This window comes from Anolis sagrei, chromosome 1, assembly GCF_037176765.1.
Source record: "Anolis sagrei isolate rAnoSag1 chromosome 1, rAnoSag1.mat, whole genome shotgun sequence".
Taxonomy (NCBI): domain Eukaryota; kingdom Metazoa; phylum Chordata; class Lepidosauria; order Squamata; family Dactyloidae; genus Anolis; species Anolis sagrei.
Window position 1 is genome coordinate 269,430,577 of NC_090021.1, and position 26,675 is coordinate 269,457,251.

The 26,675-nt window shown below is 39.1% G+C and overlaps 1 protein-coding gene across 1 annotated transcript in view; it reads left to right on the top strand.

Annotated features, from left to right (window-relative positions):
• TRIM44 (tripartite motif containing 44) overlaps positions 1 to 26,675 on the top strand; it is a 115,257-nt gene that overhangs the window by 11,552 nt on the left and 77,030 nt on the right. Inside the window, exon 3 of the mRNA XM_060752750.2 lies at positions 19,714 to 19,953. Within this exon, the coding sequence (XP_060608733.2) occupies positions 19,714 to 19,953 (240 nt within the window). The remainder of the gene's footprint in view (positions 1 to 19,713; positions 19,954 to 26,675) is intronic.

Sequence of the window (26,675 nt, forward strand, 5' to 3'; positions counted from 1 at the left end):
TATTGACTGACAGGACAGTTGTGGAGGGAGGAAGCCCCTGTTAAGTTTATAGACTTTTAAAATATATATATCATCAAGCCTTTTCTTTAAAAGAACACATAAGAAATATCTAATTCATTTTATACAATTTATAAAGAGAAGAAAATCAATCCATGTGAAACCACACATTACTTTTGTACATGATGCAAAAGCAGAAATACTCAAGTGAAGGAGACTGTCTCTTGAGCAATTTTGTGTTCCAAAGAGGCACAGATTTTCTCAGGCAACTTCTGCTTTCTTCAGTATGTTCTGTGGTCTCATGCTGCAGTTTTGTCTGTGGAAACTATATTTTGCTCTGTCTAACACTGGCCGAGAATCCCTGGATTATGACATTTTTAATATTTCTCAACAAAACAACTATGAGAGATGAGTATTGCCTTGCTATTTCTTTCAGCTCTGTTTTGGAAATAAAAGAAGGCAATACACCCTTGACTTGTCTGCCAAATACAGAAATCATCACCACAGGCTGCAGACTCTTTCAGCATTTAATTCCATTTTGCACATTTCATGTTAAATAACATCTGTCTTGGACCATCTTTAAAATTATTATCTTCTAAGTGTAGAAGAGGACAACTTTGGCAGCTTCAGAGACTAATCCTCACCCTACCCCCTTCAGCTGTGGCCGGCACTAGTATCTCCTGCCAAAACCCGACATAGCTGGATGTCCACTTACAGTTTGCTTTAAATCTTCTCTTTAAAAAGAAAACCACGCTTCTTGAAAAGACTGCCAAGAACACCATTCGCTGTGATTGGAGGGTTTCTCTCTTATGTTCTGGGAGCTGCAAAAATGGATGGGGGAATTTGCATATGGCCAACACTGGATTAAATAAATTGATTTAGTTAAATATTATTTAACATATTGCCTTCAAAATACTCCTATTTAACTTCCATAATAACTTATGTCTCCTTCCTAGGCAATTTCACATATTCCCTATTCAAATTCTTGCACTGCTCACTGACCAAAGGCTTGGTCACACAGCCATGTCTTCTCTCTCTTTCTGAAGGCCAAGAGGAAGAACGCTGATCTAATTTCACTGGGGAGGAGTTCTACAGCCGAGAGAAGACTCTGTCTCTCGTCCCCACCAATTGCACAGGAGATGGGATTGAGAGCAGGACCTCCTCAAAAGATCTTAACTGAGAGTAAGGCCTCCCCAAAAGATCTTAAGCATTCGGAAAAGTCTTCACATGAGCCACATTGTTCTCAGTTCTTGAAGTTGAGGAATGGTGTTCCAGAAACCTCCACATTTTTCGCCCGTAACAAGACACAAAAACTAGTATGCACTTTGCTAATGTACTGAATGCTACAAAGGAGCAGACTCAACTGACAAAGGTCAAACTAAATGCCTGGGTTTTCCCTCAACTGTCACTTTCCTTTCTCGTCCTTTTTTCACACAAAACAAATCATTCTCATTACTTTTGGGACATATATTGAGGGGTAATGCAAAACACATCAAAGCCCACAAAAGACATTTATTGGCACAATATATTTTCTGCATTTTGGTTGCCCAATAAAAGTATCGTTCTTTTGAGTATTTATTTATAAATCTCCCTTTGTGCGCTATTTCACAATTACCATAATTTCCCCACATTTATAAAAATCTTCTGTTTCTATAGAGACAAAACAATTTTCCTCCAAAAAATTATAATATAATAATTTCTAAAGTAATAATTATTGTTACGCAATTGGTAGAATTGGTTTGGGGAGGGGGGAACCCTACAGAAAGAGTTAGAATATCAGTGATATTAGGTTTAAGCAAAAACAACTTCTTTTTATTATTTTTTTCATCACTATATTAACTTTAAGAACCTCTTCTACACAATTTATTTCCAAGGTTTCTCTGAGTATACAGGAATCTTAATAGAAAAGTATATATTAGAGAGAAGTATATGTGAAGCCAAACTTCATATGTAGAATTATCTGACTCTTCACTAAATTCACCTACAACACAATATTTTTAAGATTTTTCTATTTAGCCTACACTAAGATACTTCACTATCTTGATTTTTTTTCAGTTCTTTCAGAGGTGCAATTGGATCAATTGTGGTGACATTACAATATCATTAGCCGATATTAACCATTTAAATTATTTATCTTCCATTTTATTTTGCACATTTCACCAGCTATAACACCTTTTATGTTTTCTCATTCTATTATTTACTGTTCTGGAGATAACATGCTTAATGCATACAGCACAAGGGAGAAGGGATATATATATTTTAGTACTTTTTACCAGTTTAATAAGTGTTTAGTATTCATGATTAGTCTGATTACAGGCTTGCTGATTTCCCCCCTCCTTTTCAAGAAACCTATAATACTGAATATATTCATATCCCGATAAATGAATAAAAAACAACACAGCACATTGATGCAGTGATTATAATGTCCAACAGAAATAAGATGTTTAAAATTATCAATCCACATTTCTTTTGCTACAGTGCTTTCAATGCTCTAGAGAGGAAAATTAATCTTCATTTCTTCTTGAAGCATGTTATAAATCTAAAAAATAGTTTGATCCAAAACTATGGCATGTACTGCACATGATAGTTGCATGTGTGTTTCAGTCTCCAATCAGACGAAAAGTGTGTTAAAGGAAGAACAAAAAGTAAGAACAGATTGAAGAAAGGTTAAGCACTACCTCCCACACATGCTTGCCTGCACATATGTGCATACCATTATGGCTTAAAGTTGTAGCTCTTAACAGCTGTACTCATAAGAACAACTTCTTATAGGTTATGATGTATTACTGATCCGTACACTTAGGAAATGTGAATGGTACATAACCTTGGGCAAGTTCCAAAAGGGTTCTTTGATTCCAAAGGGCATGTCAAGAAGGCTTCCCTAATCAGGACTACAGAAGCTTCCTTTCACACGCTTATGGGCCACATATCTAAGTATCAACGTTTGTGATTTTTTTTGTCTGAGTAAAAATCAATGGCAACACTATCTATCTTGCTTCCCTCATCAGTTAAAACAATTGCATTCCTACTCTGGCTCCTTTAAGTCTGTTCTCTTAATTGATTTTTTTTTTTTAAAAAAAGAGCTAAATTGGCTAGGGTTGATTGTGGTCCCAAGGGCATCTTTCAGGCCTTTTATCCAATTTTTATTTACTCAAAATGTCTGTAGCATCATCCAGAAGGCATGGGGGCAATTTTGCCATTTTCAGGTGCTATACTTTCCTCGGGGTTTGGGTTCAAGGAGATGTGTTTTCAAATCCATAAATGTTTGCCTCTAGGTTTTTAATAGCCTTTCAAGGTTTTGAGAGGGAAGGGGGTATTAACATGGCAGAGGTGGATATCGAAGGACTTACAGTCATCTTTTTTGCATCCATGATCTGAAAATATTTCACAAAATTCGCAAAAGCAAACCTTGATTTTGGCATTTTATGTAAGGGACAGTATTTTATACATAATAGGACTTGGGCATCCTCAATTCTTGGTATTCACAGGATGCCTTGGAACCAGAGCCAATGGCTAGCAAGGGCCCACTGTATCCACCATTTAAATATTGGTGTGAGGGTTGTGACCTGGTATCCAATGTGGGGCATGTGTTTGTTTAGAGCAGCTAGGTGTTACTTCTTTGCCCTTTATGTATTCTTTATCCCCTTTATGTATTCTTTATCCTGTTTTCACCAGCTAGAGACAGGTTTTCTTTTTGGAGATTATTCTAACTACGTAATTAGTATAGATCTGGCTTGTGAAGTGGAAAGAGACAATGTTCATTATAGGATACCCTTTGTCTCCTTTTGGAAGAGGACCTGCTCAGTAAGTAACAATGTTACATTAACCACTTCCCTAGAATTTTTAATTGCCCTGAAGGCATAGACAGAAATAAACTACTTCAGTCTCTGAATGCTACTGTATCCTTGACTTGTATAGTCTGAAAGTCCTACCGTCCTTTTGTTTCTGTAACAATTTTCCAACTAACACTACAGGACTTGATTAATCCAAATGCTGGAGTCCCACAGGAACTGTAGTTATTTTTAGCATTATTGTTTTACAAAGGTTATGTAAAGATTTATAGTTTTGTCTAGTAAAAGTCTAGCTGCCTTTCTCTATATGGGATTTGAATGCACTCCAGAAACTGCATCTGCAATGCCTCTTCCTTGATAGCCATTTAGTTATTGCATTAAAATACCATGACCCTGAGAATCCTGGATTAAAATACCATCTTTCCAATGGACTTGTTGCTTGTTTGTCAGTTTCTCTCACCTAACCTCCAGACTCCTGTGCCTAGGAGCAAAGCATTAGGCTTTACTCCTAGCCTTGGGAAGTGAACTGTTTTCGGTTTCCTAAGAATAACATCAATAGTTTGTCGAAGGCTTTCATGGCCGGAATCACTGGGTTGTTGTAGGTTTTTTCGAGCTATATGGCCATGTTCTAGAGGCGTTTTCTCCTGACGTTTCTCCTGCATCAATAGTTTGTTGCTGCACCCCCCCCCTTCCAGGAATCTGTGATGATTTAAAGATTAATGAATGAATCAGAATACATTTAATTTTTCATAAGCAACAGGAAATGTACAGAGGTGACAAACCTTTTGTTCTTTTGATGCGTTTTTGATGCCATGTGTATTATGTACTATGCCATATGGATTATGCCAGGGTGTGGTGCAGCCAATGCTAAAGCCAGCACTCAGTATTATCCTGCTACTTTCCCTTACTGCACCGGTATCCCTTAAAGGATGGGATTTGCTTTCCTGATGTTGGTGCTTTGGCTTGCTGAGTGGAATGAGTCTTGCCCACTGTTGAACGAAGGGGTCTCCACAAAGTGGAGGACGATGGTGGCCACCTTGACCATGGAGGATAGGGAGCATGTGATGGAAAGCCAAACTTCTGAGTTGTCTGCCACATTTCATGTGTCTGTTTTTAGCATGACAGGAGACACATATTATGGCCATCCCCCTCTGGCGGCCTCTCGCCACAGGCCACACAGTTTTTAACAAGCAAGGCTGATATTTTGTCAGTGTAAGAGTAGTCAAGATAATCTGAGTGAAGTAAGGGGGGCTAGAGAGAAGACGTGATCAAATAACCCAGTATGAGTCAATTCAGGGGAATTATAGAGTAGCTGTTCGGGTCAAGTATTAGGTATCCAAGAAATAAAGGGGAAAAGCAAAGTGTAGTCTTATGGTCTGTAGTTTGGGAAAGTTTGCTGTGAGATTCCAAGCTGCTGCGATGTTGAGAGATCACAGGAACTGAGGATACAGCCCTCTTACTGGCTATATGCCTCCTGGGGAAGGTGGGCGGGGTTGCAGCCAGATGACTCTATGCTTTCTAGATGATTCCAAAGCTCACCGCGTGGGCACAGGGAGTACCATAAGTGCAAATTTCATAGATGAGCACTTGAAGAAACACGGTTACAGATAAGCAACCCTTTGGAGGCTTTTAAACAGAGGCTGGATGGCCATCTGTCAGGGGTGCTTTGATTGTGCCTTTCCTGCATGGCAGGGGGCCGGACTAGATGGCCCATGTGCTTTCTCCCAACCCTATGATTCTATGCTTCTATAAAATCATATTTTGTGTGTTTTTTCCATCATGTATACATATGGTATAATGTAGGTGCATCTAATTTGTATTCATTCATAACATTTGCATGTAAGTTCTAACCCAGATAAACTAGAATTTTACACCTTGGGGGTTATTCTAAATGTATTGACTGCATGTTTATTTCTGAAGTTCTAGTCATAAGGATTTCTGAGTATAATTTAGACCACAGAGGTGAAATTATTGGTTTCTACCTCCTATCCTTTGCTCTTAACTAACGAATGAGTCATCAGAGTTAATATTTCCAAGGAATACAACTTTAGCCTGTTGCTTCTTCCATGTTGCCTGAAAGAGCTTTCATAATGTTTGCCTGTTATTACAAATTAGCGAAAGATGAAATGTTCCTTAGGCGCTTTAGCAAAACTTTAATGAAGAAAAACAAAGGTTTATTTTCTTTATATTTTTCCATTAAATGCTATGCATATTTACTTTTTGAATTGGATACCACTCATTATTTGCCGATATGGCAATATGCAGATAGAGGCATAAATAAATTAACAGATGTACATACATCTGGCTAACCTTTCCTCGTATTCCTTTTATTGATCAAGATACACCTGGAAACTGTGCCTTTGAAAGCATATGATTCAACCTGAAAATGTATGCATCACAGTACCTTTATAGCTCAGTCTCAGAATTGACTAATTCACATTCAGAATGAGATACAAAATAGTTACACACAGATGGAAGCATGCAAGTTAAGACATCTGCACAGGGCTCATGTCATGAATGACTTAATATTATGGGGAAAGAAGATGCAACTCTGATGAGTTTTGCTATCGGCTGTGACTTAAGAGATTGATCTTGTAGACTTTACAAGCGTCTTCATTTTCTTCCAGGAGTTCTATGTGAGCCTGGAATGGTCATATGTTATTAACATGTTGATCCCTGCATATCCATGTTCTTTGTGAAAACATAAATGTGTGTATAAAAGGACTGTGTCATGCAGACTAGGTTTTTGTCTCACAAGATGTTTGGCTATGTTTTAACTAGAATGACAAGGTAAGAACTACTGTATATATTTGAGTATAAGCCAAGTTTTTCAGCCCTTTTTAGGCTGAAAAAGCCCCCCTAGGCATATACACAGGTAAGGGTCCTGGCGGGAAGGCATGGGGCTGAAAGAAGGGCTTCTTTCAGCCCCACACCTTCCTTCTAGGACCCTCACCTCTCCGCACAGCAACCCAGCTCTCCTTCCTCTCCTCTTTCATGCAGTGTGCACCTTCCTCTTCTCCTCTCTTTCCACAGTGCACACCTTCTTCTCCTTTCTCAGCATAAATCTTTCCCACTTTTTCTTATTCATATACACACATCCTTTCCCCCAAAATGTATAGTTAAAATAAACTATGGCGATTATTGGAAGGATACGTAAGCACATATACATTGAAGAAGGTTTAATCAGAGTTGGACAGTCTTATCTTAAATTACAGTTTTACGTAAATATTCAAAAACATTTAACCTACTGATGCCTCAATTAATGTAATTTTATTGATATCTACTTTTATTTGAAATTTACCAGTAGTTGTTGCATTTCCCACCCTTGAATTATACTCGAATTAATGTGTTTTCCCAGTTTTTGTGGTAAAATTAGGTGCCTCGGCTTATATTCAGGTGGGCTTATACTTGAGTATATACGGTAAGTGACTTTTGTGTGTATATATGTGTGAGAGAGTAAAATGTGTGTGAGAGAGTAAAACATTAACTTTCTGTTTATTTGCCTAGTAATATAGTCTTTAAAATCACCCAACCTTTTCTTATTTTATTTCTTTAATGCTCTTTCTTTTTTCCTTACACATTCACTTTGTGCTATTTCAGGTCTCCTGCACTCGTCTCTGCCAAATGGTGACTCATTTGTGCAAACAGATAATTATGAGGCAAATGCCACTTTTGACAAGCAGAGCAAGGCTGTCAGCCTCTTTTCCCCTTTGGGCAATACCACGTTTTGTTTCCAGTGCTACATTGTATTTGACATTTAATTTAAAAACCCTTGGTACCTACTCATAGGACTTTACAATGATAATAGAGATAAAGCAACTGAGAGCTGCTTATGACAGAATTTTTTTCCTTCCAGTTGTCCCCATACTTCAAATTGCGTTGAAGTGCCTTATTTGCATTGGAGAAATGAGCTTAACCTTGAACTCCAGGGGAAGAGAACTGTCCCACAATGATCTAATAATGAAACTCATTATTTTAGCTCTAAAATAATGCACCGATCCACCTGTCACATTCCAATCTTTGTGTGGCTGTGTGACATACATGCACATATGCATTGTAGGAAAGGAAGAGCAAGAAGCAGTTGATGTCAGGAAAATAATTGCTTTCTTGATTAATCATATCATTTGGTCAGCAATCCAACACACACACACACACACACACTTTTTGTTGATCTATACAGGAGCTACCTGAGAAAATACCACTATTTTATTTATTTATTTATTTATTATTTGAACTTATATGCCGCCACTCCCCTGGGGCTCGGAGCGGCTTACAAGAATGGCTAAAATCTAACAAAATTTAAAAACAATTTAAAACAATTTAAAAACAGCAATATCAAACATTAAAAGCCTGAATTGCATGAATTTTGTTTCTTCCCCTCCCCTCCTACCTCATAGATATTCATGGCAACTGGCATTGCCATGACTTTGTCAGATACTGCTAACTAAAGTAGGTCATAGGGGAGACTTCCCAAGAAATCCCAAGATATGAAAATAAATGTGGCTACTGCCGTTTTCTCTTCTTTTGTCTTCATATTCCACAGCTAGCATCTCGGTTGGTGTGTTAAGTAGTGGGAAATGTTAGATAACCTTTGGTGTAAAACTTCTGAAAACCTTAAGATAGCTTTACACTCTAGAATACTTTACAGTATTTTCAGAAGTGTTGAGGATGGCACATTCACATCAACAGATATTTTACAAATGGCTGGAGTTTCTGCATGCATTTGATGGATTTTTCCCACTTCCCAGAGGAGGAGGACTTGTGTAGTGTTTGCCGGGGACTGCATAATGAGGAAGACAAAGACAGCATCTGTGGACCTGATGGAATGTCTTGAGTGGAGTGCAGCTCTCCTGTTTCAAGTATTCAAAAAGTGGTAGAGATCCTGTCTTTCTTATTAGAGGGTCTGAATTTGACAGAAAGATTGATGAACCAAATCCAAAGAGTGTTTATCAGTAAAACACAGTGTCTGTTCTTTGTACTTGCTTAGAAGAAGATGACAAATGAAATGTTCCAGGGTTCTAATCTGTGTCCAGTACTGTATATTTATAGATTCAAATTACTAATCAGATTTGCAAGTATTGGATAAGTGATGTCAGGCATGATAGAAGTACATTACATGTGAAAAGGATGTAGAGGTCTTAATAGACCACATGTTGAACATGAAGCAGTGGTTTGATGAAGCATTTTGTTACTCCTTCATGTGTAAAATAATGGTGCTATGTTGTGATAGCACTATATAGTGATGGTGCTATATAAACATGATGGTGATGGTGATGCCCAATCTGTCCATCCATAGTTTAAGAAGGATATTGACATGCTGGAATGTGTCCAGTGGAAATTGACCAATGTAATAAGGGTCCAGAAACTGAGCTCTGTGAGGAACAGTTGAGGGAGCTGGATGCGTTTATCTTAAACAACTGAGTGGTTTAAAAACCTATTTAAATATTTGAAGGATAGTCAAGTGGGAGATGGCACGAGCTTGTTTTTTTTGTTTGTTTGTTCCAAAACGTAGGATCAGTGCCAATGGATTCAAGTTACAAGAACAAAGTTTGCAAGTAACTTTAGGAAAATCTCCATATTTGCCCTTCAACAGTGGAATAGACTGCTACCAGAAGTTGTGTAATTCACCTTTGCTGGAGGTTTTCAAGCAGAGATCAGATGAATATCTCTCAGGAGTGTTTCTGTTGCATTCTGCTTCTATGACTCTATGAATATGAGATGATGGTTTACTAATACTTATGTTCAAACAATAGAAAAAGGAGGCTTTGAAGTAAAGTTAGAGTGCCATGCAGGTGTATTAGCCCTGTTTCTTTTGACTTTTCCCACATTACACTATGTTACAAACTCAATTTCAGATGGATTGCATTGGCATTGTTAACATTTGATGTACACAAGATATTTAACACAATGAAGTTCTTGCACAGCTGCCATTCATTTAAATGGAGGTTGCGCAAGAGAATTCTTCAGCAGGTTGATCTATGTAAGTAGGTCAAAGAGACTGAAAAATTTGGAGATTAAAATGATGAATTTGCTCCAGTTATTGGTAAATGTGAAATAATACTTATTTAAATACAATAACTACTCTATGTTGGTCAGTTGCAGGGGGAGGTTAATATTGTTTCCCTAATCTTGATTGGCCCTGATCTGACCAGTTTTCTACAATATGTCCTCTGAAGCCCTTTATCCACCCGTTGGACTGATCTCCCTACATTACTCTCTAAAAACGCCCTGTTTAGACATATCTTACTTCTGTTCACATCCTATTTTTTTTTAAAAAAATAATCTACATCTGGCCCTGCCTATAGTTTTTTTATCTCTTTATATCTTAGTTATAATATTTGTATTGTGTCTTACTTATTTGCTTTGCTGTTTTACTGATGTATTTTTGTTGGGCTTGGCCTCATGTAAGCCGCTCTGAGTCCCCTTGGGGAGATGGTGGTGGGGTTTAAATAAAGTTTTATTATTATTAATAATAATCTTGCCTTTACACCCTCCCCTTGTTTAAAAGAAACCCTATAGATTTTGTGGCAGGAAGGAAAGGAAAGAAAGTTGGGTAGTTAGAGGAAGATCTCTGACTTTACAGTTGAAGTGTGGGGGTGTACTTTCAGAGGAGTAGGAAGAAGAGACAAGTCTCTGTAAAACTAACAATCTGTCTTTCAAAAATAACGTCTGCTACAAAAGGCCCTTTCAACTGCTCATGTCACTCTCAAACACCCACTATCTCTGATTCTTCTAAGCAAAAATGCTTTGCTCTGTCTAACTTTGGTTTGAGATGAAGCTGCTGTTGGTGGAATGGCATCCTAGGACATGGCATCCAACTGAGCAGTTGTCAGAAGTGTTACTCATAATAGAATAATATTCTTTCATAGTTAACCTAGGACTTCATGAAGTTGATATGGCTGCATTTGCCGCACAATATCCTGTTTATTTCTAACATAGCTCAGTTGTTACTTGGAGACTTTGCTTTTCCACCAAAATTCATTAAATAAAATTATTTATTTGAATTTATATACATAGAGTAGTGCAATTGGAAGATGATAGCACCTTTCCCAGCTTTTAGATGGACACATTGTAATAATGTTGGCTGACTTCCTAGATGTGGCTTGTTATGTGCCTTCAAGTTGTCTCCAACATATGATGATCTTATTATGGGTGTTTTTTCAGAGAACGTTCACCATCATTATCTTCTTAAGCTAAGAGGGGATCTTGGCCAGCAGTTTTCCATGGCTGAATGGGGAAATCAGACCCTGGTCTCTGGAATTGCAGTCCCCAACACTTAAACCACACTGGCTCTTCTTTAAAAAACAAAAACAAAAAAAACCCCATATGTTTAATGAATCTGTTGTAAGTTAACCATATCTATATCTTTGCAAGCTGGCCTGACATTCCTGCTGAATACCATCAAAAGGCAAATGCACAACGAATTAATGAGCTGCTGAGTAGTTGTCAGAAGCATCACTCCTAATGGAACAAAATTGCTTTCTAAACAGACAGGCTCGGAGGTTGGTGAATGACTAATCCTGAAATTCTTTGAATTGGCTGGCTTCACAAGTGGTGAATCTGTTTTTAACTAGAACAGGGGCTTGACTGTTTTGGGGGACTGATTTGGTGTTTTCTGCAACCCTCTGGTAGCTTTGTCTGTATTTTGTATAGACATTTGAATGTGCAGCATTCATTTTCATGGTTATACATTGAGTGGTATAACAAAATTATCTTTCAGGCAAATATGTAAAATCAGCATCACAAGTAAATATTTAGGATAGTGTGCACTTTGTATTTCTCACCTCTTATGTACGTCCTCTAATGCTTTATTTCTTCCTGTGTTATTGAAGAAAGCCACGGGTTTATGCATGAATTGGCACTTGTGCAGTTTTTCTAAAATCTGTATGTGTGGTGTATCTTTGTAGAGTGAATATGTGCCTACCTCCTTTTATTACCCTAAATAACCTCTCATGGGATAGCTGGGGTGAGTACAAAAAAAAAAACTGTTGGATAGGATCCTTTATACAAAAGTAATAAATAGCATGCTCAAAATAGATACTATATTAACATTTTACTCAGGGTGGAGCTAAAGGGATACTGTATAATGTTACCAATGAATATATATCTAGGTAGCTGTATTGATAAGGAGCCCCTGGTGGCGCAGTGGGTTAAAGCACTGAGCTGCTGAGCTTGTTGATCAAAAGGTCACAGGTTCAATTCCGGGGAGCGGCGTGAGCTTCCACTGTCAGCCCTAGCTTTTGCCAACCTAGCAGTTCGAAAACATGCAAATGTGAGTAGATCAATAGGTACCGCTCCGGCGGGAAGGTAACAGCGCTCCATGTAGTCATGCCAGCCACATGAGCTTGGAGGTGTCTATGGACAACGCTGGCTCTTCGGCTTAGAAATGGAGATGAACACCACACCCCAGAGTCAGACATGACTGGACTTAATGTCAGGGGACTAACTTTACCTTTAGCTGTATTGACCATACACCAAAATATAACTACAAAATACAGAAACATCAAACAAAATAGTGATAGTTTTATTGGGCCAACCAAAAATGTACAAAATATATCATGGAAGCTTTCAAATCTCCACTGGTTTTTCCATTGACAACATTATTTTACATAGAGACTGACAGGGTACACAATAAAGGTCAAATTAATAAAACATAAAACAACAACAATGCAATAAATGAATTCATTAAAATCACTAAGGGTAACTGGCTAGATTAGTAATAAGCAAAATGTAGGGTAAACATATAGGGGTATTTGAGAGCCTGCCTGTTCAGGGAAAGTGGAAGCTAAAATGGTGCATGCTATCATTGCATCTCGGCCAATAACAGCAACAATACAACAAGAACAATAATACACTTTTATTTGTCCCCATCTCTCCTAATGGCTCAAAGTGGTGTACAACACAGTTATACTATGTCATCATCATAAAATACATTCAATAAAATGCATGTATTAAAATATATTTCTATAAAATACATTTATTAAAATATATTTCTACAAAGTACATATATTAAAATACATGGAATAAAGATTAAAATACAATAGGCATAGAATGTTAATTTAAAATTCATAGTTAAAAATGGACTGGTAAGGTTACAGTTGTATCTTAAATTCTGACAGTTGATTTAGCTGCCAAGCTCTTCTGGCAGATCATTCCACAGACTTGGGGCAGCTGATAAAAAGGTCCTCTGCATGATCATTAATAGTTAGGTTTTGGCTGCTTGGAGTAGCTGCCCCCCCACCCCCTCCAAGGAACTAAGTGTCCAGGGCAGATTGTACGGGAGAAGACGATCCTATAGGCAACCTGGACTCAAACTATGTAGTGCTTTAAAGGTCAAAATCAACACTTTGTACTTTGCTCAGGAACTAATTGGCAACCAGTGGAGTCACTGCAGTATAGATGTAATAAGCTCATTCCTGGATGTTACTGAAACCAGTCTGGCTACTATTTTGAACTAATTGAAGTTTCCAAATGTGGTACAAAGATAGCCCAATGTAAAGCACATTGCAGAAGTCCAACCTTGAGGTTACAAGTGCATGCACTACCATCATTAAGTCCTCCAAATCTAAGAAGGGGGGGGGACAGTTGGTGTAACAGCTGAAGCTGGTAGTAAGCATTTCTGACTGTCGCATTTACCTGGACTGATATTTGGAGAGACAGATCTAGGCACATTCCCAAGCTGTGAACTCAGTTTTTTGAGAGAGTGTAAGCCCATGCAGAACTGGTTATCATACCTCCATCTTCCGATTAGAACCCTTGATGGCAAGCACCTCTGTCTTATCTGGATTCATTTTCAATTCGTTTTCCTTCATTCAGCCCATTACCTCCACCAGGCATTCATTCAGAGGAGACACACTATCTTTAGCTATATCTGCTTTTGAAGACATAATTATAATCCATACAAACAGATGAAGGCAGTCTGGGGGATCTTGATCGGAGCTGTGCAAGGTCTTGTGAACCAGGAGTAGCACCTGGTTTGAGTCCAGAGTTATATTTACACAGCACAAAACTTAGTTGAACAAAGTCCAGTGTGCATTCAAGAACTAAAAGTCTTGATATTAGCAGAACTACTGTCCAAGAACAGTTCTCTAACTGCTATACCAGGTAAAACTAGCAGGAATTCTTGGTTGCTGAGGCTCCTTCGATGATGAAGATTAGGCCATGAACACTTTCAGACTGTTCACCAGTCCTCACAAGTGGGAATGCAGCCTGATCTAGGAGAGGTAAATTGCCCACCATCAAAAATTCTCTGGAAGCATCTCAGAGCATATGGGAATTCATGTTTTAAAATATCTGGAATCTAATACGGAAAGCAATCAATGGGGATTCTTCTTATGAGCAGCTTCTATAGGTTTGTTCAGTGACAGTCATTAGGGTGACACATAGCAACAAGTTACACAAGTTAGCAAATTCCTGTCACTGAAAAGTATCGACTCTTTTTAAAATTCTGGTTTCCATTCTGTTTATATGACAAACCTAAGATTAAACAGTGCTACAAGACGTAGGTTGGAGTCATTGTATCTTCTCAGATATGATCAACTTTGCTGTGCTGATACTTGAGGTCCTTTCACACCACAAAATTATATTTCCACTTTAATTGCCGTGGCAATTTGCAAATTGGTGATGCATTAGAACTCTACTGAGAAATCTAAATATCTCCTCGAGCTGTAAATCTCAGGTTTCCATAGGAGTTGTTAAAGTGAGATCATAATCCTGTAACTGAGGAGGGTCATGATCTGATGATTCAATGTACTGGTAGCTGCTGCATACTTCATATGATATTGCCCAGTACAGCTTCTCTATACTGGTTACAAATCTAGTTCCAATGTAGAAGTTTTTGTTTTGTTTTTTAAAGTCTGTTTATGGTCTATCACTCTTGCATCAAAAGATTGCTTTGACTAAAGTTATATTTTCAAAGGCAAAGAGGAGGACATGTTAATTGACTGATTACTTCAAAACACCCAATCACCATGACAATCGACACTTTAAATACCCATTCAATATTATATAAATATAATAATTGCAGCTATAAATATTCCTGGCCTTGATTGTATTTGCATAACAATAATATTGCCTTCCTTCCCCAGACTCGTCTGCCAGCTTGCCTCATTTGCTCCACTAAGGCTTCCTTTCCCATTACTCTTGTGTGGCCAGAGGTTTCCACAATCATCTCACTTGATTACCTAGTCTTCTTCTCTGGGTCTCCCTCTCTTTTCCCACCCCACTTTCTTTTAGAGTGTATTTATATTATAGAATTAACACAGTTTGGCACCTCCTTAATTGCCATGGCTCAATGCTATGGAAACCTGGGATCTGTAGTTTTACAAGGTATTTAACCTTTTCTACCAAAGAGTGCTGGTGGCTCATCAAACTATAAATCCCAGAATTCCATATTATTGAACCATGGCAATTAAAATGAGGTCAAACTGCATTGAAGTATTCTTCACGCTCTGATAGAAAAATAGACACAAATCAACTCATGAGAAAGAGAGAGAGAGCGCAAATGCACTGTAGAATTATAGTGCATTTGTGCTCTCTCTCTCTCTCTCGTGAGTTGATCTCTGTCTATTTTTCTAGCAGAGCTCTTCATAGAGGTGGTGAGATGACAACGAAGAGATGACATTGGTGGTCAGCAACAGTGGACATTTTAAAGATCTGCTTAGACATTTTGAAAATCTGATTAGAAAGAAATTTCAGCTCTGAAAAAAGGACATGTTCAAGAAAAGGACATAGAACAACCTTAGTTTTTACAATTTGGCATATGAAGCTGGTTGGCAGGCATAATTCTCTATCCTTTCTTTATTATGGGTAAAATCCTTAAGACTTGGAACCTCTTCTAGAAGAGTCCAGGAAGTTTGTCTCACTATCAGAAAAGCTGCAGATTTTCCCTTTCCAGCAAGTATTTAGCTAACCTTGTTTTCCCCTTCCTACATTTTTAGTGAATTTTAGAAAATTGTGTCATTATAATGTTTTTTGTTCCTGCAAATGACTTTGGACTATTTTTTAAATAGTGTTTAACAGCTATAAATAAACACAGGGCAATCCACATGGGCATCCTTGTAAAATATGCATCTGTCTTTTAATCAGACCTGTCCTTGAAATTGCACTGCCATTTCCTGTACTTCCTTCTGAAGGTGAAGGGCTGGCTTGGCTAGCTTTCTACCTGGCAGGATATCTGGCTAATGGGATGAATGCTTCTGAAACAAGTAAGCTGTTTCAGCAGTCTGTTTTTGCTGCTTCCTACCCTTGACCTGTGCAAGATTTTCACCCTCCAGAGATTGCCTCATGAGCAGTTTCTAAAAGAAGGTTTCATTTCTTTTTTTTTTCTTTCTTTTTAAAAACTTCTTCACCTTTGGGTAGTGCTAATTGAAGAGGGAACGTGTGGCTCATGCTTTTTGCTGTATCTAATTGTTGGCATATTTTTTTCAGAGGAAGGATATTTTTTCTGATGCTTTAAGTTTTTACTTTTCTTTTTTGCCATTGCAATTACACCAATGTGTAAAAAGATTCTGCTTGGTTGTTCTGGTTTGCAGTCTGTGCTTCCCTCCCAAAGAAAGTGTTTCTTTAAAAAAAGAAAAAAGAAAACAGTATGCACATTTTCTGGTGTTTAAAAGAGTGCCCATCTGTGATTTGCCGCTTCTGGTTTTTATAGGTTAGTCAATGCCAGTTTGTATTCATACGCAGTGCTAGAGAAATCCTATAGCTGTCGGGACAGAATTGGAGTGCCTGTTTTGACTGATCCTGTTGGAAGAAACTCCATTTCTAGCACATTTTTACAGCAGGCCAGGTGAATCTTTGCTAGATGTTCATAATGCTCAGGAAGTAGTACTTCCCTGACAGAGCCTTGGAAAAACACATGTTCAAGATTGTGGGTTCTAGCCTCTCTTTCCAGCAAAATGCACATTTAGGGCTTCAGTCCTTTATGCTGGGACAAGGAACATTTGACTTTACTGTTGTTTTGACATGTAACCCTGCTTGCCTTAATCAGCATGCTCAATGGTAAAGGATTATGGGCACTGAAGTACAAACATCTGGAGGAGCAAAGGTTTGCTATCCCTGCTATATGGCAGCACACCTGGGAATAAGTAGGAATTACTTCTGAGCAGAAGTGCATAGGCTTGTGCTATGAATTTTCCTGTAGCTTTACCATGCTGATCCATGTCTATGCTTTTTCATTATTCACTAGAACAATGCTTCTTAAGCTATCTGATTTGGGGATCAACATCCCCCCCCCCCCATTGTACCAGGGACTAGTACCATATTGGTATCTACTAAGTACAGTTATTTCATTATTTTCTAGATTTTTTGTGTCAGGAGTGACTTGAGAAACTGCAGATTGAATCCGGGTAGAGCGGTTGAGCTCCCTCTGTCAGTTCCAGCTCCCCATGGAGGGACATGAGAGAAGCCTCCCACGAGGATGATGAAAACATCAAAAACACCCAGGTGTCCCCTGGGCAATGTCCTTGTGGTCAATTTTCTCACACCAAAAGCGATTTGCAGTTTCTTTTCTAAATACTCTCCAGGGACTGGCCTCTGGTGGCATGTGAGCCGGCACTGGCCCATGAACCACCACTTTGGGAGCTCTAGAAAACAAAAATGCATGAAATAGATGTGGGTGGTAAAACTCTTCAGAAAAGCTCAAGCTGCTCCAAAAAGCTAAAACGCACTCTGGAAGCTGTAAATAAGCCATCCTATTTAAGAAGCGTGAATTTATGCATAGATTTGTGACTCTTGCTGGGAGGAAACTGAATGTTCTTCTGCATTAGCAGACTCTGTGAGAAGGGTTTGATACTGACTCTCAGAAGAATGAAAACTGTTGCTGTCATTTTCTAGTCTAGAATTTGTTCTGTTATCTTAAGATATTTCTCTTTAAAACAAATTAGGTGTATGTGCGCCTGCGTGTTGTTGAATTTCTAATATAGAAGTGATTGAGATTCTGAATCAAATCTGATTTGTAATTCAAGGTGTTTTTTTCCCCCTTATGCATTTAATGTAGAGATGAACACATTGTGATCCCACAGTTGTGGTTAACTCAGCTCCCCGATCCATATGTTGGTGAAAGCAAAGGGGTTTGTAGTCTGACATTTTCTGGAGAGCCACAATTTGTCCACCTTGATGTAGCTGTTCTCTTCCTTTGATCTGCTCCTATTTCAGACATTTCCTCATCAGTCCACTTTCATCGTCTCTCTTTTTAGAGCATGTGTAGAAATGACAGAGCTTGGAATGTTAATTTTTAAAAATAATTTATTGCAATTATAGTTCTTCTTCCTGTATATAGATTCTGCTATTGTTACAGTACTTGAATCAGCTCCACAGGCTGCCAGTTACTACCGGGCACAATCCAAAGTGCTGGCATTAGTCTTTAAAGCCCTAAACAGCTCCAGCCCAGTTTACCTGACCAAATGCATTTCCCTCTATGAACCACCATGGAGACCAAGATCTTCTGGGAAGGCCCTGCTCTCGGTCCCGCCGTTGTCACGGGTACGATTGGTGGGGACGAGAGAGGGCCTTCTCAGTGCTTGCCCCCCTGGCTATGGAACTCCCTTCTTGGCAAGATTAGATCAGCCCTTCAGTCCTTCAGAAAGATGGTAAAAACTTGGCTGTGGGACCAAGCCTTTGGGACAGTGCAATAAGGCAATAATAGGGAACCCACTCCCTTGGACTACGAGAAGATCCAACCAGTCCATACTACAGGAAATAAAGCCCGACTGCTCACTGGAGGGAAAGATATTAGAGGCAAAGATGAAGTACTTTGGCCACATAATGAGAAGACAGGAAAGCTTAGAGAAGACAATGATGCTGGGGAAAATGGAAGGAAAAAGAAAGAGGGGCCGATCAAGGGCAAGATGGATGGATGGATGGTATCCTTGAAGTGACCGGCTTGACTTTGAAGGAGCTGGGGGTGGTGACGGCCAACAGTGGCAGGGGCTGGTCCATAAGGTTACAAAGAGTCAGAAACAACTGAACGAATAAACAACATCAACAACTCTGCTGATCAGAGCCAATATGGTTGTTTTTGAGATGGTTTAAACAATTGATTTTAAAATAGGTACAACTGATTTTAGTGTTTGTGTATATTTATAGTTTATTTTATAGTTTATTTTATATGTTGTGCTCCAACCAGAGTCCCCTTTGGGGTCAGAAGGGTGGAATATAAATGTTTTAACTAACTAAATACTTTTAAAGTAACTGTTTATTTGTCTGCTGTTGTTTTTTGGAGGATAGGGGGCAAACATAGGCACGTTCTTGTATTCTTTTTAAAAAACGAATTATTGCAATCCATGTTCTGTGGCAGAAAACACATCTAAATAACAAAAAAGGTGTTTGAAAGAAATACACATAATGGATAGAAATATATATGTTGTATTAGTAAGAGAATGCCATAGAGTATTCTAAGACCCCTTCCTTATACAACTCAAAACTAATACCCAAGAATACTGTACAGAGTTTAAAATGCACTTGAAATGTCATTTAGCAACATGATTTTCCACCTAATCTCAAGTTTTGAATCATATAAGCAAATATATTCCTGTATCATATGATAGCACAAGGTCATATTTAAGGCTGGGATGTGCTGTATTTCAAATTCTTGTAAGCACTATTATTGTTTCAACATATTTTTCAGTACCTAAAAGCACTAGATTCCATCTTGGAAGCTAAATAGGGCCGTCCCTGGTTAGTACTTGGATAGAAGAGTGCAAACAATTATCAGATGCTATAATCTTTATTTCAGAGGAAGGACCTTGCAAAACCACCTCTGAGCATTCCTTGCCTAAAAAAAAAAAAATCTTACGAAATTCATGAGGTTGCTATAACTAAATACTGCACACATTTGCTAGTTCACATCCAAACTTTCAGTAGAATTTCAGATTATTCAGATTCCAAATAGCAACAATTAAAAAACCCATTACTCTTTACATTTCAGGTGACACAGGGTGATATGAAGCAATGCATTCAGCAAGAGTTTACCAAAGTGCGGCACCAGATTTGTGAAGAAGAGCGACAAGCTCTCCACCTGTTGGATCTCCAGGAAGCGTTGGCCATTGTGCATACCACGGAAATCCTGGCGGACATTGATGCTCGAATGGCAAAACTGATGACTGAGATGGCAGAACTCACAAGGCAGCTGGACATCTTTAATGAGCTAGCCCTACTCAAGCCTGAGGTAAAAAAAAAGAGAGCATACAAAGCAATTAACAACAGAGGAGCATAAAGCTTTATGATGAATGCAGAAGTTTAGACTGCTTTATTGCTTGTCAGCATTTAAAGGTGGCCACAGATCCACTAAACTTCCAAAGGGATATGCAGAATTATAACCATTATGAGTTCTGAGTGTGATTTTGTTGGTACCCAGCTGATTAGTGGTTTGAACGGTCACAAGAACATCTGATTCTGTCTGTTTAAAATTTGGATTGTGACCTTTTATAGCAGTAAGAGATTTTGTCTAATTATTTATCTCAAAGCATTTACAAAGAATTCTGCCACTTTTGAATTCTATCTTTCAGGGTAGAAAGAGCATTGTAAAAATACTCCATAGATTTTATAGTACTTGATGTTCTCTCCATTCTTCTTTCTTAAAAAAAGAAGAAGATGCATTTTTCTTTTTCTGCATGGAATGGGCCTATGCCTTTTATTATTATTGCTTCCCAGCTGCTATGAATTTGAAATGGCAGCTGTTGTAGCCACTTTGGCTATAGCTGCAATACAGATTCTGGTCTGTGGCTTAGCTTGGAATTTTAAAAACTACTCATGCAATCCAAATGATATCCAGCTACATTTTTACGGTGTATCGATAAATGCTATGGTGCTAGAACGTAAAATGAATCCTCCAGCCTAGCCTGTTATCCTGAACTGCATTAATAGCTCCGGTGTGTCATTGCTCTTGTGGAATCAGAGGAGGGAGCCAGCCACTCAAGGAGACAAACATCATGTCCCTTTAGGACACTGAGATCCTCTGAGGGGCAGCTCCTCCAACCAGCCAGAACCTGACTGTTGACTGCTCCAGGACTTGAATAACCAGCTGGAAGAGCTCCAACAGCTAAACAAAGTGTCAAAATTTAAAACGCAATTGAACACCCATGTCCTCTGGCAGGTCTACCCAGTCAACTTTCAATCATGAGTTTGGATTTACATTCTATTACCACCGTATGTCAATTCTGTGGCTGTGTTTGGTAAAAGTTTTCATATACATATATGTGTAATTTATTGTATTTGGGCCCCCTGGTGGAGCAGTGGGTTAAACCACTGAGCTGCTGAACCCACTGACCGAAAGCTTGGCGGTTCGAATCTGGGAAGCAGGGTGAGCTCCCACTGTTAGGCCCATCTTCTGTCCAGCAGTTCAAAAACATTCAAATGTGAGTAGATCAATAGGTAATGTTGCTCCATGCAGTCATGCAGGCCACATGACCTTGGAGGTGTCTACAGACAATGCCGGCTCTTCAACTTAGAAATGGAGATGAGCACCAGCCCCCAGAGTTGGACACAACTAGACTTAATGTCAAGGAGAAACCTTTACCTTTTTATGGCATTTTTTAAATTCCTTTGTTTTCTAGTCCAGCCTTCTGTCACCAGAGTGATTAGCTAGATGTCTGTGGGAACTTCACAAGACAGATACAAGTGGTATAGCACCCGAACTTGGAAAATTTGCTTTTTTTTGCCTACAGTTCACGGGCCAGTTCCACTGGCCATAATTGTTGGAAGAGTTGTCCTTTTAACAACTAATTTCCCAAGATCCGAATGGTACTGTTCATAAAGCACAAATACTTATGGCTTCTGATGTTGGAAGTCATTGGTCAATTTATCCTCTGTACATAATTTGTAAAAAAAATATCCTTTTTTACAGAGAACTCCACTCCCCTGAGAAGTACATTACACACAGAAGTTTTTAGGTTTGATCTAAATAGAGTAAGAAACTGTGGAGTGGTGCTTCCAGTTACTGACAACAATATTTGAATAGGTGGATAAATTGGCTGATTTTATTAGCGGATTTCATTATATTCCTCTGTTAGCCACCATTGTAAGAACTGTTTCTTACTTTCTACTTCCTACTGTGTTAACCTTTTTCTACTCATGGGAGAACCAGTGTTCTTATATCATGTTTGTTAAATTATTAAAGAGTCAGGGAAATTCTCAAGGCCTTTTAAGACCAAAGTATGCAATTTTGCCCTTTTGCACATTCTTCTTAACATTTTGAAATGTTGACAAAGCAGGAAATTTCCATGTTGGTAGTTTTTAAGCTCTTTATATTTAATATTTTTGCTTCCTTGCATAAGTTCTATTTAACACCACCATTTAACACCAGTTAACTGGACTAAATATTAAGTAATTTGCCTTCTTGATGCCCATTTTAAATTTGGTTTTATAAGGGCCTTGCAAGGAGACCAGTTTAGTGTACATTAGTTTTTCACATCTATTTTTGGTTTGAACTCCAGGAAGTATACTGTCTGTAGCTGGTGACCTAATTAGTTTGCAAATTGTCAGAACTTATAGCTTTTGTTTCTGTGTTGCTCTTTATTTTTTTTAATAACTCAAATAAACAGCAAAAAAGGAAAAAAAGAAGGGAAAGATGGAGAACATGAGAGGCTATATGGAGTTGTGTTAGTTAAATAGTTCTACACATGAGTATTATATCATCAAAGACATAGAGGGGTGAGATATCATTATATACATTATTTAGTATAGGAAGTATAGGAAGAAAGTAAAGTAAAAGAAAAAAAGTTTAACACATATAATCATAGAATTATATGCACAATTTAGAATAAAACTAAAGAGATCAGGGAAAATACACAGACCAGTTAGATATGATCTCACTAACATTCCTAGCGAATATACAGTGGAAGTGAAGAACAGATTTGAAGGACTAGATTTAGTAAACAGAATCCCAGAAGAACTATGGACAGAAGTCCGAGACATTGTTCAGGAGGCGGCAACAAAGTACGTCCCAAAGAAAAAGAAAACCAAGAAGGCAAAATGGTTGTCTGCTGAGACACTGGAAGCAGCCCAAGAAAGGAGGAAAGCAAAAGGAAACAGGGATAAGGGGAGATATGCCCAGTTAAATGCACAATTCCAGAGGTTAGCCAGAAGAGATAAGGAACTATTTTTAAATAAGCAATGCATGGAAGTGGAAGAAGACAACAGAATAGGAAGGACAAGAGACCTCTTCCAGAAAATTAGAAGCATTGGAGGTAAATTTCAGGCAAAAATTGGTATGATAAGAAACAAAGATGGCAGGGACCTAACAGAAGCTGAAGAGATCAAGAGAAGGTGGCGAGACTATACAAAAGATATGTATAGGAAGGATAATAATATCGAGGATAGCTTTGACGGTGTGGTGAATGAATTAGAGCCAGATATCCTGAGGAGTGAGGTTGAATGGGCCTTAAGAAGCATTTCTAACAACAAGGCAGCAGGAGACGACGGGATCCCAGCTGAACTGTTTAAAATCTTAAAGGATGATGCTGTCAAGGTGATGCATGCCATATGCCAGCAAATATGGAAAACACAAGAATGGCCATCAGACTGAAAAAAATCAACTCATACCAAAAAAGGGAAATGCAAAAGACTGCTCCAACTTCCGTACAGTGGCCCTTATTTCTCATGCCAGTAAGATAATGCTCAAGATCCTGCAAGGAAGACTCCAGCAATACATGGCAATACGAGAGTTGCCAGATGTTCAAGCTGGGTTTAGAAAAGGCAGAGGAACCAGAGACCAGATTGCCAATATCCGCTGGATAATGGAGAAAGGCAGGGAGTTTCAGAAAAACATCTATTTCTGCTTCATTGACTATTCTAAAGCCTTTGACTGTGTGGATCATAATAAATTGTGGCAAGTTCTTGGTGGGATGGGCATCCCAAGCCACCTTGTCTCTCTCCTGAGGAATCTGTACAAGGACCAAGTAGCAACAGTAAGAACTGACCACGGAACAACAGACTGGTTCAAGATTGGGAAAGGCGTACGGCAAGGCTGCATCCTCTCACCCAACCTTTTTAACTTGTATGCAGAACACATCATGCGATGTGCGGGGCTTGATGAATGCAAAGCTGGTGTGAAAATTGCTGGAAGAAACATTAACAACCTCAGATATGCAGATGACACCACTCTGATGGCCGAAAGCGAGGAAGAGCTGAGGAGCCTTCTAATCAAGGTGAAAGAAGAAAGCACAAAAGCTGGGTTGCAGCTAAACATAAAAAAAACCAAGATTATGGCAACAAGAATGATTGACAACTGGAAAATAGAGGGAGAAAATGTGGAGGCCGTGACAGACTTTGTATTTCTAGGCGCAAAGATTACTGCAGATGCAGACTGTGGCCAGGAAATCAGAAGACACTTACTTCTTGGGAGGAGAGCAATGTCCAGTCTCGATAAAATAGTAAAGAGTAGAGACATCAGACTGGCAACAAAGATCCGCCTAGTCAAAGCCATGGTATTCCCTGTAGTAACCTACGGATGTGAGAGCTGGACCTTAGGGAAGGCTGAGCGAAGGAAGATAGATGCTTTTGAACTGTGGTGTTGGAGGAAAGTTATGAGAGTGCCTTGGACTGCGAGAAGATCCAACCAGTCCATCCTCCAGGAAATAAAGCCCGACTGCTCACTGGAGGGAAGGATACTAGAGACAAAGTTGAAGTACTTTGGCCACATCATGAGGAGACAGGAAAGCCTAGAGAAGACAATTATGCTGGGGAAAGTGGAAGGCAAAAGGAAGAGGGGCCGACCAAGGGCAAGATGGATGGATGGCATCCTTGAAGTGACTGGACTGACCTTGAGGGAGCTGGGGGTGGTGACGGCCGACAGGGAGCTCTGGTGTGGGCAGAGAGGCAGTCATTTGTAAGTTGAAAGTTTGTGACTTGGGGACTACCTGTACATTATTACTAATAAACTTTAGTAGACTAATTTTTCCAATTGTTCAATGGTGAACTAACATATAGAGAAATCTAAAGGATTCAGTGGCTCTCCTGTAGTCTAGACTAGAATCATAGTTGGAAGAGACCTCATGGGCCATCCAGTCCAACCCCCTGCCAAGAAGCAGGAATATTGCATTCAAAGACCCCTGACAGATGGCCATCCAGCCTCTGTTTAAAAGCTTCCAAAGAGGGAGCCTCCACCACACTCCGAGGCAGAGAGTTTCACTGCTGAACGGCTCTCATAGTCAGGAAGTTCTTCCTCATGTTCAGATGGAATCCTTTCTTGTAGTTTGAAGCCATTGTTCCACATCCTAGTCTCCAGGGAAGCAGAAAACAAGCTTGCTACCTCCTCCCTGTGACTTCCTCTCACATATTTATACATGGCTGTAGTTTCTCCTCTCAGCCTTCTCTTCTTCAGGCTAAACCTGCCCAGCTCCTTAAGCCACTCCTCCTAGGGCTTGCTCTCCATACCCTTGATCATTTTAGTCGCCCTCTTCTGGACACATTCCAGCTTGTCAATATCTCTCTTCAATTGCGGTGCCCAGAATTGGACACAATATTCCAGGTGTGGTCTAACCAAGGCGGAATAGAAGGGTAGCATTACTTTCCTAGATCTAGACACTATGCTCCTATTGATGTAGGCCAAAATCCCATTGGCTTTTTTTGCCGCCACATCACATTGTTGGTTCATGTTTAACTTGTTGTCCATGAGGACTCCAAGATCTTTTTCACATGTACAGCTCTTGAGCCAGGCGTTCCCCATTCTGTATCTTTGCATTTCGTTTTTTCTGCCAAAGTGGAGTATCTTGCATTTGTCAATGTTGAACTTCATTTTGTTAGTTTTGGCCCATCTCTCTAATCTGTCAAGATCGTTTTGAATCCTGCTCCTGTCCTCTGGAGTATTGGCTATCCCTCCCAATTTGGTGTCATTTGCAAACTTGATGATCATGCCTTCTAACCCTTCATCTAAGTCATTAATAAAGATGTTGAACAGGACCAGGACCAGGACGGAACTCTGCTGCACGCTGCTCGTCACTTCTTTCCAGAATGAAGAGGAAGCATTGGTGAGCACCCTCTGGGTTTGTCCATTTAACCAATTACAGATCCGCCTAACCGCAGTCCTTCCTAGCCCAAATTGGACTAGTTTGTTTGCCAGAAGGTCATGGGGGACCTTGTCAAAGGCCTTACTGAAATCCAGGTACGCTACACCCACTGCATTTGCCGCATCTACCCAGCTTGAATTCTTCTTTGGTGATTTCTCCCTTTTCCCACTTCTTGTGCATGTCTCTTTTGTGTCTTAGCACAGTTAGAAGTTCTTTGGACATCCATTCTGGCTTCTTTGCACTTGTCCTATTTTTTCTCTTTGTTGGCACTGTTTGCAATTGCGCCTTGAGTATTTCGCTAAAATTGGATCTTGACCAATGTCTTATAGAAAGGTTCTCTTACCTCCTCCTGTGTGACCATTATGTATAAAATCTAAAGCAGCCTACCTCTATCATTTTTTGCTGCTCTTGAAAAAAACAAATTCAAAACGATTCATCTATCCCTTGTGTTTGTTGTGATATATATGATACTGATCTTCTCAGTATATTTAAGTTGCTAATAAAAATTTCTTCATATATTGCCTCTTTATTTAAAGAATAATATCAAACAGAAATACCCACTGAGTTATACAAAAAGGATAAGCAATGTGTTGTTGCTATGAGAATCATTTGGGTCTTTTTTTGTTTGTATGGAACTGCTGTAAAGTCTCAACATGAGTTTGCAAGTCAAAGCTTTGTTTGGTTTTTTAAATACTGCTCCCATCTTAGACTCTTTGGACACCTTTTCCAAAGAAATACATTTACCGTACTGAAAACTTCAGTCACTTCCTAGAAGTTCTACTCAATTATAACTTTAAGAAACTAGGTTAAGAAAGAACTCACATTCAGATTGTAACTCTGTTCCTTGCCCCCCTCCTTTGAGCAAAGATTGAATCCATTCAGT